Source organism: Bos grunniens, chromosome 2 (assembly GCF_055505025.1).
Source record: "Bos grunniens cultivar Pamir isolate PY7600 chromosome 2, Bosgru_T2T1.0, whole genome shotgun sequence".
In the NCBI taxonomy this organism is placed as follows: Eukaryota; Metazoa; Chordata; class Mammalia; order Artiodactyla; family Bovidae; genus Bos; species Bos grunniens.
The window spans coordinates 126,338,937-126,355,862 of record NC_141166.1 but is presented as its reverse complement, the minus strand read 5'-3'; the positions used below and the strand labels follow the sequence as shown (position 1 = coordinate 126,355,862).

General features: G+C 38.5%; 1 protein-coding gene across 1 annotated transcript in view; it reads right to left on the bottom strand.

Moving 5' to 3' along the window:
- Nucleotides 1-561: 561 nt before the first annotated feature.
- Nucleotides 562-16,926, bottom strand: part of FSIP2 (fibrous sheath interacting protein 2) — a 151,170-nt gene continuing 134,805 nt past the window's right edge. Inside the window, exons 20-23 of the mRNA XM_086371319.1 lie at nucleotides 16,681-16,724; nucleotides 8,682-8,725; nucleotides 3,869-3,938; nucleotides 562-767 (exon numbers count right to left, since the gene is read on the bottom strand). Of these exons, the coding sequence (XP_086227445.1) occupies nucleotides 628-767; nucleotides 3,869-3,938; nucleotides 8,682-8,725; nucleotides 16,681-16,724 (298 nt within the window). The 3' untranslated portion in view covers nucleotides 562-627. The remainder of the gene's footprint in view (nucleotides 768-3,868; nucleotides 3,939-8,681; nucleotides 8,726-16,680; nucleotides 16,725-16,926) is intronic.

Sequence of the window (16,926 nt, the reverse complement as noted above, 5' to 3'; positions counted from 1 at the left end):
TGGTATTTTATCCAAAAAGGTACCTTGTCTGAAAAGGGTTTTTAAGGAGAGGGGTTATCTTATGTATATATAATATTTTTTCCACAGTGATTCTTCTTGATAGTTATTCTTCTTGATAGTTCTTATCAATAGTTACATATTTCTATTTGGCAGGTGTTTTATAAACTGATGAAATTTTACCTGTAGTTGGTTAGAGATACTTCTTATTTGAACATACAAATACATCTTTTCTAGTGAACCAATCAGTTTCGTATCTGTGTCAGAGAATTCAGCTTGAGTTTTATCTCAGCTTGCTGACTATTTTGGTGAACATACCCTCTGGAAATTTAATAGGAAAAAATTCAAGTTCATTTTCTGCTGGGTAATGAGGGCTGACTGATTTACTTGATATACTTTTTGTCTCTTTATCTTCATGGCATGTATGTAATACCAGAACTCAGCATCTCCTTATACCAAAATTCTAATCAGAAGCATTGTCAAAATTTTGTTACTCAGGTCTCTATTTTTCTTGCTCTTAATTTTTTGCTCAGAGTTATAGGAATCATCTTATTGGACACTATGTTAATGTTTTAAAAAACATTTTATTTTATAAGGGAAGTAAGCATAGTAATATCAGGTATAAAAACTTCAATGCTCATTCTGGTGAGGTGGTGAGGAAGATTTGGAAATATTGGTGTTAATATTTCGAGAAAACACCTTTGACAGAGCTGAAGATACCTTTGCCAGCATTTTAGATCCTTGTTTGGGAACATCAGACCTGGAAGTTTCTGTGGACAAAGCAAAGCAGTATAGATATTTATTAGACATTCTAGTTGAGACAGTAATACCATAGGATTAATGATTTAGAATTCAGAAATTGACATTTATAAAATAAATTATGGGATTTAAAAAATATTCACAAAGATTCTGTTGATTTGATCCTTCTAACACCCCTGTGAAGGAAACAGAATGATATCCTCATTTTTGGATATGAATCTTGATGAAGTCAGAAACCCTGCCTAAGGTCACATTAGTAGAAAGTCATCTCACTTCCATAGGGTCCAGCTTTCTGCCTTTCATGGCATCATTATACCTGCTCTACTCTGATACTTCTCTAATCAGGTGTTTAAAGAATACCTTTCTTTTTCTAGCAGAAGAACCTCCGAAAAGGTAATGAGTTAAACTCACATAGAGAGTACTGATAACTTTCAACTCAACACAGCGAGACTATTTCAGAGTGCTCTGTTGAAAACAGAAGTGCATTAAAACTGCTATTATTTCTCATGACTTCGGGTAAATTTTTAGTTGACTGACTTCATGTGATTTCTTTTGTCGTGTGAAAGGAGACTGTATGGATAATAAAAGTTTCCATTTGGAATTATTGTTCTGTATCACATGGGATTTGGAGAAGGAAATGGCAACCCACTCCAGTACTCTTGCCTGGAAAATCCCATGGACGGAGGAGCCTGGTGGGCTGCAGTCCATGGGGTTGCTAAGAGTTGGACACAACTGAGCAACTTCACTTTCACTTATCACTTCTTCAGGGCGTGGACTCTTAGAGAATACCATATTAAAATTTAACAAAATGAGTATTTTACATGTAAAGACAGAGGTGAATATTTATGTACTTTTATGAAAACTTATGATAGGATGTGACAGGACATGAAAGCACACATGATAGTAAAAGCCCATCTTTTCTTATTTCCACTTCACGCCAGAATTCATGACTATACCTCTTATAGTTACTACATTTGTTTTTTCTAGCAAGGTGATCTTCTATGGTTAAGCAAAAATGTTGTTTAGTCACTAAGTCATGTCTGACTCTTCTGTGATCCCATGGACTGTAACCTGCCAGGCTCATCTGTCCATGGGATTCTCCAGACAAGAATACTGGAATGGATTGGCATTTCCCTCTCCAGGGTATCTTTCTGGCTCAGGGATGGAACCCAGGTCTCCTGTGTCTCCTGCACTGGCAGACAGGTTCTTTACATCTGACCCACCTGGGAAGCCCCTGAAAAGCTAACACAGCTAACAGCAAATTTAAAGCTGTCAGATGTGAAAAGTGAAAGTGTTAGTTGCTCAGCTGTGTCCAGCTCTTTGTGATCCATGGACTGTAGCCTGGTAGGCTCCTCTATTCATGTAATTCTCCAGGCAAAAATACTGGAGTGGGTTGCCATTCCCTTCTCCAGGGGCTCTTCCTGACCCAGGGTTCAAACCTGGATCTCCTGCATTTCAGGCAGATTCTTTATCATCTGAATCATCAGGGAAGTCCAAGAAAGCCAACACAATAAAGAATAAAAAAAAAACTATGTTTAGGTTTTTAGTGCATGCCCCGTTTGTCAGTCATGTCCGGCTCTTTACAACCCTATGGACTATGGCCCACCAGGCTCTTCTGTCTGTGGGATTTTTTGTTCAGGCAAGAATAGTGGAGTGTGTTACCATTTCCTTCTCCAGTGGATCTTACCAACCCAGGGATTGAATCTGTCTCCTGAGTCTCCTGTATTGGCAGGCAGCTTCTTTACCACTGAGCCACCTGGGAAGCCTCTGTTTAGATTTTTCCTGTGCTATTGTTTTTTAAATTATCTAAAACTTAAAAAGGAAAAAGCCAAAATCTGTAGCAAAAAGACAGAAGTATGGATGAAAGAGAAAAATGTACATTCTGAAAAGGAAAGATAAAAATTTTTCTAACATGACTGAGGCATTATGACAAGGCTTCTGAAATTCTCATTGGAGAGGTAAGGGTTAATGTTCTGAAAACTTGGTGGTCTTGTTAAAAATGCAGATTTCTGGGCATCATTACTCCAAGATACTAACTTAGCCAGGCTATAGAGGGTCTGGGAATCTTCAGAGTCAAAAAGGTATTCTGGGTGGTTCCAGTGTTGTAAAGCAGTTTCTAGAAACACACCAAAGACTGCCCAAATCCATATTCACTATTAGAAGACTGGGGGGTGGCTGGTGTACTAGGTTAATAGCATCATTCCCAGAGTGAACAGTGAACTCTTGTGTTTATCAATTAATAGTTCTTTTCACAACAAAACTATAAGGTATCTTTGGTCATTACCCACTAAGGACCTAGTTCTGGGACGCAATGGCAACTATATGGATCCACAGTGTAGAGGGAAGAAAGAATGTAAGATAAAAGAAAGAAGATATGTTTTTGAACCCTAAAAGCTCTCCATTTGTTGGCTGTATAACCTCTGATAGTTATTTACCTCCATTTCTCATTTGTAAATTAGGGTTCTAAGACTTGCAGAGGGAATACTATATGGTGTAGGAGATATAAACAAGTTTTATTTCATTCATCAGGTGTTTTGAAATTACGTCATAAATCTGAAAGTCAGGATTTTTCACACAAAACTGTCTCTACTTTCTTCTGAAAAATGCTAAAACCTGAATTAGAAGGCCTGGCAACAAGCCAGCATGCCAATGACTGGACATGAGTAACAGCTCCTTTCTTCAGATGGGGCATGCCATGGACCCTTGCTCAAATACTGCTCTTGTTTGTCATCTACTTAGCTCCTGTGATCATTTGAGTATGTCAGCTATGGTCATGCTGAATGAGCTCAGGCTTTGAAGTCTGGCAGATCTGTATTTGAACCCCAGCGCTGTAGCTTACTAGCTTGGGGTGGCCTTGAATAAGTTATTCTCACTTTTCCTTTAGTAAAATGAAGATAGCTGATACCTAATCAATGTTAGTTCCATTACCTATTACCTCTTTGGTTTAAGAATTGCATAGTAAACTGCAAGTGGAAATAATATCTTAATATTTATATATAATATTTGTATTTTTATATATAGCAATCTCATATTGATAACATGCATCAAAACTGCAAAGGAGAAGTAATGTACTCATCTAGAAGTAATGTTAAAAGCATTACATATTTTATACCTGAAATGACTTCTTTTGAGGGATTCATACTGTGAAGAATGTTCTTATTTCCTTCAAAAATGGTGATAAACTGCAAGACAAAGCAAAGTACTGATTCAACCTTTTGTTAGATACTACATACTAGAGATACCTAGAAATCCTCAGGAGATGTAGCATAATCATTATAGCATTTTATATGACTTCTATGTTCTGCAGTAACAATTATTATCTGAGACTCATACATTTTGCCAATTATATGGCTAGGATTGACCCTTATCATAGATATGAACCAAGCTTGACTACCAAATAATTGAAGGCTCAGGTATCATAACAGACAAAAAAAAAATGTCAGCTGTGTCTCTCCCTCCTCCTCTTTGGGATAAACTGCAATGAGTAGTAAGTTATAGATTATTTTCTGATAATAAAGATAAGAGAAGGAAATAGATGTTTACTACATAGCTCTTCCTTTTATGGAAATCTTAGCTGTTTCCGAAGAGAAGTCAAGTGGCTGTGTGGATCTAGAGCAGGGAACGTGGCTCAGATACTAGCTTTATTCCATAGGACTTTATCATGTCTTTGAATGCAAAAGAAGCAATTTCCCCAGAAAGGCATGAAATAGCCTGGGACAGGTAGCAAGATTTCACTATAGCTATTCTAGAATGCTAGTAATTTAAAAAGGAAATAAGTCAATGAAGTAAGGCTAAATATATGCACCACAAAATGCCTTGTGTATAGATTATGAAAAGACCACCAGATATTAATGAGTTCTACCACAGTTCCTCCAAGAGGATTTGAGGCAGAGTTTGAGATATTTTGAACAGGATACTTGAAGAATGAAATGGAGCAGAGACTGTGTAAAGAACATATTCTCAGCATTGGCTGCACAGTAGAATTATCTATGAAATCTTTTTTTTTTTTTTTTTTTTAATATGAATCCCTGGGCCCATAACACCATGGAATTGAAGTCCCTGAAGGTGGGGAAGATATTGATACTAAAGAAAAACACATGACTCTATTGTGTGAGAATCAGAGTTGATAATACCTATTCTATAAGAAGGAAGCTGATGGTGCCATGTGTCTCAGATGAATAAATATACTTAAGTTCTGCTAAGAACTTCCAGCATTACATGAGATTCAAGAATATTTGCTGCTACTTCATGGAACATTGTTAAAATAACCTTATTAATAAAAATTTATAGGTTCTTTTTAAAAAAAATTCTTGTGGTTGTTTTACAATGTTGTGTTAGATTTTGCTATGTAGCTAAGAGAATCAGCTGTGCCTGGATCCCCTCTTCTTTGGACTTTTCCCCATTTAGGTCACCAGAGAACACTGAGTTCCCTGTGCTATACAGCAGATGCTCATTAGTTATCTGTTTTGTACATGGCAGTGTATGTACGGCAGTCCAAATCTCCCAACTCATCTCAACCCTCACTTCCCCACCACCCTTGGTAACCATAAATCTGTTCTCTACATCTGTGTCTCTATTTCTGCTCTGCAGATAAGTTCATCTGTACCATTCTTCTAGATTCCACATGTAAGTGACATTATACAATATTTGTTTTTCTCTCACATTTACTTCACTCTGTATGACAATCTCTAGGTCTATCCATGTCTCTACAAATGACCCAGTTCCATTCCTTTAGATGGCTGAGTAATATTCCATTGTATGTATGTTCTACATTGTCTTCGTCCATCTCTCTGTGACATTTAGGTTAATTCCATGTCACATCTATTTTAAACAGTGCTGCAAGGAACATTGGGATGCATGTGTCTTCTGATCATGGCCATTCTGACTGGTGTGAGGTGATATCTCATGGATTTGATTTGCATTTCTCTAATAATTAGTGATGTTGAGCATCTTTTCATGTGTTTGTTGGCCATCTGTATGTCTTCTTTGGAGAAATGTCTATTTATGTCTTCTGTCAATTTTTTGGTTGCATTATTTCTTTGATATTGAGCTACATGAACTGTTTGTATATTTAGGAGGTTAATCCTTTGTCAATTGCTTTGCAAATATTTTCTTCCATTCTGAGGGTTGTTTTTTGTCTTACTTATGGTTTCCTTTGCTGTGCAAAAGCTTTTAAATTTAGTTGGGTCCTATTTGATCTTTTTGACTCACCTCCTAGAATAAAGAAAATGAAAACAAAAATAAACCAATGAAGCCTGATTAAATTTAATATCACTTAAAATTTTTATTTGAAAATTTAAAAATATTGCCTATGTTGGAGTTGGCATCTTTTTCCTTTGCCTTAAAGTTATAGACACTGTCTTAGTTCTTTGTATGTTGAGTAATATTGTATTGTATCCTGACCTTTTTGAACAATTTATATGATTCTAAGAACTGTTAAAATCCTCTGTAGAGGGTTGATTTGTTTTTAAAGTAGTTAATTAACCCATTAAAGTTCAGAACACACATCCTACCCCGCCTTCTGTGACAGTGGTTCCAATGTAAATTTAGTTTTCAGAGTCTTGGCAGTATTTTTTAGTGTGTATCTCTATTAAGACTGTAGTTCAGTTTCTATAACCTTTTGTCTATAGAACATCAAGTCAGTTCCTTGCATGCACATCTCAGGAGACACTTTATAAAAACAGATTTGGAGGGGTTCCTTTTTCATGTCCCTCTTCTCTTTGATTTCAGTGTCTCTGATTCTCAACAGTCCCCTATTCTGATTCTATGTTTAGAATGCTATGGCTCTAGCCTTCCTGGGTGCCGTCTCACACATCCCATGACGGTATTGATGTCCAGGGTAAAGTAACAAAAGAAGGCAGAGAAAAACGTGGCAGGTTTCCCCCTAGTGTTCTTCATGTTGCTGCTGCTGGAGACTAATTCCTCTGGTCAGAGAGAAGGATTTTCTCTCAGTCTTAAGTGCCTCACAGCTTCGTTGCCACTGTTGTACAGGTTCATGGCTAAATCTTGCCTTGAGAGAGAGAGCCTCCCTACTTTCCATTTCATAGGTACTTCTTCCTAATTGTCGTAAGATAGCCATGGTTTCTCTTGGAGCTTTCTTATTTTATCCATTCCCTCTATGTAATTACAGGATTTTAACTGCCCTGGGTCTATGCTAGGAGATGTGAGAGGAAAAAACCCACGAAACTCATAAGGGTTTTGGAGTTCTGATTTCCTGCCCCAAGCTACTCAATCAGTTGCTTTTCATGGCCCTTGGTAGTTGTCTAGAGAGTTTAATCAGTGAGAGGCACAACTGGAATGTGCTTTACTTTACCTTTCTCAGAACTGGGCTGAATAAAAACTGTAAGCACAATTTTACCATGGAAAAACAGTTAAGTGAAGAAAAAGGACAGGAGCCAAAAGTGTGCAGATTAGCCAGCAGTTCAGATTGGCACAAGGAATAGTCTGTTAATCAGGTCCTTAGACTAAAGATTGTCTCCATTTTAGTGACATTTGATATTACTTGGAAAACATGGCCTAAGTGAAGCCTGAGGTTGTCAAACAGATATTTTAGTTTAAAAATGAAGATTAGGTTGAGTGAGGAACTAACCCAACATCTTTAGAGATGTGGTAAAAGTTATCTTAAGTATGAGTTGTAAGATTTGACTCTGAAAATTACTCTGGTAATAAGAAGTGACTGGATAATCAATGGATTGGGTGTCATGGAGTTAGGGAGATTTGCTTAAAAATAGGATTAAATTGAGCCAAGAAACAACCACAACATAAGAGGATTTGTAGCTTGGGGACTCATTGAAAACTTTCTAAAGAGGATTAGGAAGGAGGACACTTTCTGAGTTTACAGTGGAGCCTAGCTGGCTGAGTCTTTCGGAAAATTGTCTTCAGGCAGTCAGTCCTTAGGAATGCAGATAAATAAATGGAATCAGCATTTATTTCTTATAACCTGCTCTCTTCCATTTTTGAGGCTTCTGTTTCTTCTCTCCCTCCACCAAATCCCTCACTTGGGTCTACTTGCCTTCAGTTCAGTTCAGTCGCTCAGTCGTGTCCGACTCTTTGCAACCCCATGAATCGCAGCACACCAGGCCTCCTTGTCCATCACCAACTCCCGGAGTTCACTGAGACTCACGTCCATCGAGTCAGTGATGCCATCCAGCCATCTCATCCTCTGTCATCCCTTTCTCCTCCTGCCCCCAATCCTTCCCAGAATCAGAGTCTTTTCCAATGAGTCAGCTCTTTGCATGAGGTGGCCAAAGTACTGGAGTTTCAGCTTTAGCATCGTTCCTTCCAAAGAAATCCCAGGGCTGATCTCCTTCAGAATGGACTGGCTGGATCTCCTTGTAGTCCAAGGGACTCTCAAGAGTCTTCTCCAATACCACAGTTCAAAAGCATCAGTTCTTCGGCACTCAGCCTTCTTCACAGTCCAACTCTCACATACATACATGACTACTGGAAAAACCATAGCCTTGACTAGACGGACCTTTGTTGGCAAAGTAATGTCTCTGCTTTTGAATATGCTATCTAGGTTGGTCACAACTTTCCTTCCAAGGAGTAAGCGTCTTTTAATTTCATGGCTGCAGTCACCATCTGCATTGAAGGGCCAAATGACCCATTCCTTCTCAGATTTCCTCTAGTGACTGCAGTAACAGAGTTAAGGAATGGAATTGTTTTCAGGTGCTAAGGAGGAATAGTGGCTTATCCTGTGCACTTAAGCAAGGAATGATAGCTTAACCCTAAGGTGAGAATTGACAGATTTCTTGGGTACCATGGACAAGTCTTAGCCTGGAGGAGAGATTTGAGCATGAAGAAATTGCAAATAGGGGAATACTTCCTGATGCCCCTCAAACAGCACCATATGGTTATTGATTAAAACAGAATATACTCAAATGGCCTCATATATTCTAATTATAAGGTATAGAAAAAATACTTACCTTAACACTGTTTGAATTTTCTGGCTTTTGTTCCTGAGAACTTGCTGTGGAGAAGAAGAAAAAAACAGGAAAAAAATAGTATTCTTTCTGAAGCACAAATAACATTGACACAAACCTGATCTTATTGTTTTTCACTGAAAAGTCATAGAATTAGGCTAATAGAAGCACTTGTTTCAGTGCACAGACAATGTGAATAAAACTGAAATAGGTGAGATCCCTAGATGTATGTGGCATATTTTAGCCCTTCTTTTAGGAATTATGAAAGATGAAGTGTGATGTCATAGGAAAGACAGGTTCTATAACTTAATAACTATAAATCTAAGAATGACCACTCAATCCCTATGTGCCTCTTTATTATTTATTTTACATGTAAAATAAGAAATTACCCTATAAGTGATTCCTAAGGGCCTTTCCAGCTTTAGCACTCTTTGATTCTACATAGCTAATTAAAAGCAGACAATTGGAACAAAGAGCTAGTCTTATGAAATATTCTGAGTGAGAATCAGGAGAATTTTGAGACAATACCAAGAGGAAACCTGGTGGAGTTGCTGCACAACTAAAAGTTGCCTAAATTTCAGGGGAAGTCGACACCAGTAAAAAAAATCAACCCAAGGAGGGTAGAAATGATACTAGGAGATACGTTTCACAAAGACCCATCACTAAGAAGGCAGTTCACCTGCTGGGGCATCAGAAAACCTGAGTTTAAGTCTTAGCTTTACTACTTAGAGCTGTGAGGATATTGTTGAATTTAATCTGACTTCTCTCCCAGTTTCCTCCCCTTTGTAGACTGTGAATGAGACTATTTTCCTGTCTCTGTCTGAAGAAGACTTAATGGGATATCTCATGTATAAAAAACTATGCATTTTATAGACATGTACTCATCAAGAGTCAATACATGTTTGTTAGGATCAATTTAGGTTCTGGAAAAACAAAACAGTAGCAAGACCTCAGTTAACTCAAGAGAAGAGCTAATTATCTGACTTACCTGACAAGGTTGGCAAAATTTCATTGTTGGTTAATAATATTTCTAAAGTCCCTAACTCTATATTGCACATAATTGAACTTACATTTAAATGACTGAGGACATTTGGATTTACTACCATGGCTGTCATTCCAAACACAGGTTTTTATGTTTCTAGGTTAGGTGACTATCAACTTTCCAGGATGTACTAGGAATTTGTTTTGATGAAAAGTCACAGAAAAATTCCTGCTAGTTTAGGATCCTAGGATATTCAGATTCAAGTTATTTGAGATTTTCTTCTATATTCTATATAAAACTATAAACTAAAATTAGGAATATTTTATAGTGTATATAAAACTATAAACTAAAATGTTCAACCTTAATCTTGTCATTCAACTCAAGATTTAAATATCCTACGGCTTATGTGACATCTCAACTTAAATATCTAATATCTTAACATATTCAAAACAGAATTCTTGTGCACTCTCTTTAGTTATTCCCATAGTCTCCCTTATTTACTGCTTCCACCTACTATAAGCTTGTTTTAGACCCTTTGGGATATAGATTTGATCTTCATTGAGCTTATATTCTAGAAGGAGATAGTGAAAAAAAAAATGAAGTCTGTCATACAGTAATAAGAGCTAGGGAAAAAAAAAAGCAAAGAAGCAGAATATGCACTGCCATCTTGACAATGAATCAAATCCCTTATGATTATACAGTGGAAGTGAGAAATAGATTTAAGGGACTAGATCTGATAGATAGAGTGCCTGATGAACTATGGACTATGAGGTTCGTGACATTGTACAGGAGACAGGGATCAAGACCATTCCCACAGAAAAGAAATGCAAAAAAGCAAAATGGCTATCTGGGGAGGCCTTACAAATAGCTGTGAAAAGAAGGGAAGTGAAAAGCAAAGGAGAAAAGGCAAGATATAAGCATCTGAATGCAGAGTTCCAAAGAATAGCAAGAAGAGATAAGAAAGCCTTCCTCCGTGATCAATGCAAAGAAATAGAGGAAAACAACAGAATGGGAAAGACTAGAGATCTCTTCAAGAAAATTAGAGATACCAAGGGAACATTTCATGCAAACATAGTCTCAATAAAGGACAGAAATGGTATGGACCTAATAGAAGCAGAAGATATTAAGAAGAGGTGGCAAGAATACACAGAAGAACTGTACAAAAAAAATCTTCACGACCAAGATAATCATGATGGTATGATCACTGACCTAGAGCCAGACATCCTGGAATGTGAAGTCAAGTGGGCCTTAGAAAGCATCACTATGAACAAAGCTAGTGGAGGTGATGGAGTTCCATTTGAGCGATTTCAAACCCTGAAAGATGATGCTGTGAAAGTGCTGCACTCAATATGCCAACAAATTTGGACAACTCAGCAGTGGCCACAGGACTGGAAAATATCAGTTTTCATTCCAATCCAAAAGTAAGGCAATGCCAAAGAATGCACAAACTACAGCACAATTGCACTCATGTCACATGCTAGTAAAGTAATGCTCAAAATTCTCCAAGCCAGGCTTCAGCAATACATGAACCGTGAACTTCCAGATGTTCAAGCTGGTTTTAGAAAAGGCAGAGGAACCAGAGATCAAATTGCCAACATCTGCTGGATCATCCAAAAAGCAAGAGAGTTCCAGAAAACCATCTATTTCTGCTTTATTGACTATGTCAAAGCCTGTGACTGTGTGGATCACAATAAACTGCAGAAAAGTCTTCAAGAGACGGGAATACCAGACCACCTGACCTGCCTCTTGAGAAACCTATATGCAGTTCAGGAGGCAACAGTTAGAACTGGACATGGAACAACAGACTGGTTTCAAATAGGAAAAGGAGTACATCAAGGCTGTATACTGTCACCCTGCTTATTTAACTTATATGCAGAGTACATCATGAGAAATGCTGGGCTGGAAGAAGCACAAGCTGTAATCAAGATTGCCGGGAGAAATCTCAATAACCTCAGATATGCAGATGACACCATCCTTATGGCAGAAAGTGAAGAGGAACTAAAAAGCCTCTTGATGAAAGTGAAAGAGGAGAGTGAAAAAGTTGGCTTAAAGCTCAACATTCAGAAAATGAAGTTCATGGCATCTGGTCCCATCACTTCATGGGAAATAGATGGGGAAACCATATCAAACTTTATTTTCTTGGGCTCCAAAATCACTGCAGATGGTGATTGCAGCCATGAAATTAAAAGACACTTACTCCTTGGAAGGAAAGTTATGACCAACCTAGATAGCATATTCAAAAGCAGAGACATTACTTTGCCAACAAAGGTCCGTCTAGTCCAGGCTATGGTTTTTCCAGTGGTCATGTATGGATGTGAGAGTTGGACTGTGAAGAAAGCAGAGTGCCGAGGAATTGATGCTTTTGAACTGTGGTGTTGGAGAAGACTCTTGAGAGTCCCTTGGACTGCAAGGAGATCCAACAAGTCCATTATGAAAGAGATCAGCCCTGGGTGTTCTTTGGAAGGAATGATGCTAAAGCTGAAACTCCAATACTTTGGCAACCTCATGCAAAGTGTTGACTCATTGGAAAAGCCTCTGATGATGGGAGGGATTGGGGGCAGGAGGAGAAGGGGATGACAGAGGATGAGATGGCTGGATGGCATCACCGACTCGATGGACATGAGTTTGAGTGAACTCCGGGAGATGGTGATGGACAGGGAGGCCTGGCGTGCTGCTATTCATGGGGTCGCAAAGTGTTGGATAAGACTGAGCGACTGAACTGAACTTGACAATGAGGTTACAATTTAAAAGAGTGTGGTCCAAGAAGACTTCCCTGAGCAGGTGACATCTCAGTTTCTGAAGGTAAAGAATAAGCAATGTAGATACAGGAGGAAGGCTTCCTTGGCTTCCTTGGTGGCTCAGATGGTAAAGCCTCTGTCTACAATGTGGGAAACCTGGGTTCGATCCCTGGGTAGGGAATATTCTCTGGAGAAAGAAATGGCAACCCACTCCAGTATTCTTGCCTGAAAATTCCCAGGCTACTCCGTCCATGGGTCGCAAAGAGTCGGACACAACTGAGCGACTTCACTTTAGACTTCCCTGGTGGCCTAGACGGTAGGTAAAGTGTCTGCCTACAATGCAGGAGACCTGGGTCATTCCCTGGGTGGGGAAGATCTCCTGGAGAAGGAAATGGCAACCTATTCCAGTATTCTTGCTTGAAGAATCTACAAGAAAGCTACATGAGGATCAGCAAGTACAGAGATGCTGAATTCCTGAAATGTTTAAGGACTAGCAGAATGTCAGTGAGGCTACGACACTGTGAGCCAGGAAGGGAAACCAAGGAGGTGATAATAGGGGTTTGGGGTAATGTCTAGATGATGTAGGGTTTTGCATGCCACTGTAATTTCTTTGGTTTTTGTTTCAGATGGGATGGGAAATACTTATACCTGTAATTATCTTTGCTGCTCTGCCTCAAGTTATAATGTAAATTCTATGATGTTGAGGACTCTATCAGTCTTATTCACATATAGGATTTTAGAACAGAAAGGAGGTGCTCAGTGACTATTTCTGAATGAATTAATTGGACAGCTGCAATATTACTGAAGGATATAAGAATTAAGCTTGATAATTGCAACGAAGCTGGAATAAACAAAACCCTGAATTTAGGGTCAGAAGACATAGGATCTAGACTAGGCTCTGCCTGTGACTTAAAGTAACCTTGGACAAGTCACTTCCTCACCCTGAGCTTGAATTTCCTCATGTAAACAATGAAGGAAGTTATATTAAGTGATTTTTGTCTGACTCTAAACAGCCTAGGATTCCATAATATGGGAATCATACAGTGATTATTTTAACACTGGGTTATAGTATGTTTGTTTGTTTGTTTGTTTGTTTTATAGGGGACTGGAATGCAAAAGTAGGAAGTCAAGAAACACCTGGAATAACCAGCAAATTTGGCCTTGGAATACAGAATGAAGCAGGGCAAAGACTAATAGAGTTTTGCCAAGAAAATGCACTGGTCATAACAAACACCCTCTTCCAACAACACAAAAGAAGACTCTATACATGGACATCACCAAATGGTCAACACCGAAATCAGATTGATTATATTCTTTGCAGCCAAAGATGGAGAAGCTCTATACAGTCAGCAAAAACAAGACCAGGACCTGACTGTGGCTCAGACCATGAACTCCTTATTGCCAAATTCAGACTTACATTGAAGAAAGTAGAGAAAACCACTAGACCATCCAGATATGACCTAAATCAAATCCCTTATGATTATACAGTGGAAGTGAGAAATAGATTTAAGGGACTAGATCTGATAGATAGAGTGCCTGATGAACTATGGAATGAGGTTCATGACATTGTATAGGAGACAGGGATCAAGACCATTCCCATAGAAAAGAAATGCAAAAAAGCAAAATGGCTGTCTGGGAGGCCTTACAAATAGCTGTGAAAAGAAGAGAAGCAAAAAGCAAAGGAGAAAAGGAATGATATAAGCATCTGAATGCAGAGTTCCAAAGAATAGCAAGAAGAGATAAGAAAGCCTTCTTCAGCGATCAATGCAAAGAAATAGAGGAAAACAACAGAATGGGAAAGACTAGGGATCTCTTCAAGAAAATCAGAGACACCAAAGGAACATTTCATGCAAAGATGAGCTCGATAAAGGACAGAAATGGTATGGACCTAATAGAAGCAGAAGATATTAAGAAGAGATGGCAAGAATACACAGAAGAACTGTACAAAAAAGATCTTCACGACCCAGATAATCACGATGGTATGATCACTGACCTGGAGCCAGACATCCTGGAATGTGAAGTCAAGTGGGCCTTAGAAAGCATCACTATGAACAAAGCTAGTGGAGGTGATAGAATTCCAGTTGAACTATTCCAAATCCTGAAAGATGATGCTGTGAAAGTGCTGCACTCAATATGCCAGCAAATTTGGACAACTCAGCAGTGGCCACAGGACTGGAAAATTTCAGTTTTCATTCCAATCCTAAAGAAAGGCAATTCCAAAGAATGCTCAAACTACCGCACAATTGCACTCATCTCACATGCTAGTAAAGTAATGCTCAAAATTCTCCAAGCCACGCTTCAGCAATATGTGAACCGTGAACTTCTTGATGTTCAAGCTGCTTTTAGAAAAGGCAGAGGAACCAGAGATCAAATTGCCAACATCCGCTGGATCATAGAAAAAGCAAGAGAGTTCCAGAAAAACATCTATTTCTGCTTTATTGACTATGCCAAAGCCTTTGACTGTGTGGATCACAATAAACTGTGGAAAATTCTGAAAGAGATGGGAATACAGACCACCTAATCTGCCTCTTGAGAAATTTGTATGCAGGTCAGGAAGCAACAGTTAGAACTGGACATGGAACAACAGACTGGTTCCAAATAGGAAAAGGAGTTCGTCAAGGCTGTATATTGTCACCCTGTTTATTTAACTTCTATGCAGAGTACATCATGAGAAACGCTGGACTGGAAGAAGCACAAGCTGGAATCAAGATTTCCGGGAGAAATCTCAATAACCTCAGGTATGCAGATGACACCACCCTTATGGCAGAAAGTGAAGAGGAACTCAAAAGCCTCTTGATGAAAGTGAAAGTGGAGAGTGAAAAAGTTGGCTTAAAGCTCAACATTCAGGAAACGAAGATCATGGCATCCGGTCCCATCACTTCATGGGAAATAGATGGGGCAACAGTGGAAACAGTGTCAGACTTTATTTTTCTAGGCTCCAAAATCACTCCAGATGGTGATTGCAGCCATGAAATTAAAAGACGCTTACTCCTTGGAAGAAAATTATGACCAACCTAGATAGCATATTCAAAAGCATAGACATTACTTTGCCAACAAAGGTCCGTCTAGTTAAGGCTATGGTTTTTCCTGTGGTCATGTATGGATGTGAGAGTTGGACTGTGAAGAAGGCTGAGCACTGAAGAATTGATGGTTTTGAACTGTGGTGTTGAAGAAGACTCTTGAGAGTCCCTTGGACTGTAAGGAGATCCAACCAGTCCATTCTGAAGGAGATCAGCCCTGGGTGTTCTTTGGAAGGAATGATGCTAAAGCTGAAACTCCAGTACTTTGGCCACCTCATGTGAAGAGTTGACTCATTGGAAAAGGCTCTGATGCTGGGAGGGATTGGGGGCAGGGGGAGAAGGGGACCACAGAGGATGAGATGGCTGGATGGCATCACTGACTCGATGGACGTGAGTTTCAGTGAACTCCAGGAGTTGGTGATGGACAGGGAGGCCTGGCATGCTGTGATTCATGGGGTCACCAAGAGTCGGACATGACTGAGCAACTGATCTGATCTGATCTGATAGTATGTTTACAGAATTCTGGTGTACTTACTGTTATTTTATGAACCATGTTAATAAAAATGATTTCCTCCCTCAAGTTGAGAGAATGTTTCTTAAGTAACACCTTGAGTGAGCTGTATGTTCAAAATACCCAGGGTAAACTTGTGGTTCAGATTTAAAGGCCACTTCACATAGTAGGCACAAACTCAAATTCTTGGACATGCTACCACTGTTAGAACCATATCAATTACCTGAGGTTTCAACAAATACAGTGCTGGATAGTCCTCACACAAATGTTCTAAGCACTCAATATTATTATAGGTTAAAAAAAAAATGTGAGGTCCATACTAGCCACATTTAAATGTAAACATATGAATTTAGCTCTAAAGGCCTTTTTTAGGGGTACATTTTGATTTGGTTAAGCACAAAGATAGGATAAGTTCTCAAATAAATTGTTAAATCTTAGTATCATGGTTTCTGGTTCAGCTAGAATCTATGATATACACCCTGATTTTGTGGATATTTCTCACAGGAGCATGGTAAACATAATTTCATTTATCACATCATATTCTTGACCAACATCATTAATAATAACATAAACTAGTTCACTTATTTTAACATCTGCATGATATAGTACTGGATCCTTTCTAAAAGTAGATAAGCTCATAGGAAAAAGTTGTATCAACTTCAGGCTTGATAACTTAAAAAAACTGATCAGAGCAGTAGAGTATCCGTCTGAATAGTTTCTACTTTAAATTAAGAAAAAGAATAAATCCAACCTTCCAAAATTTTAGTTCTCTCTGAAGTATAATCTTCAGTTTCACTAAAACAGAAGAGAAAAAGAACATTTCATTTTTTAATGTATTTAATGAATCAAGAAATTACTGGTTAAGTAAAATCACAATCTGTCCTCATTCTCCATACAGAGGTAAACCTGGAATAATGTATCACTGAGTTTCCAAATCAAATGCAGATTATTTTTAAATTGACTTTCTTCCCAATTTTAAAATTCTGGTTAAATACAC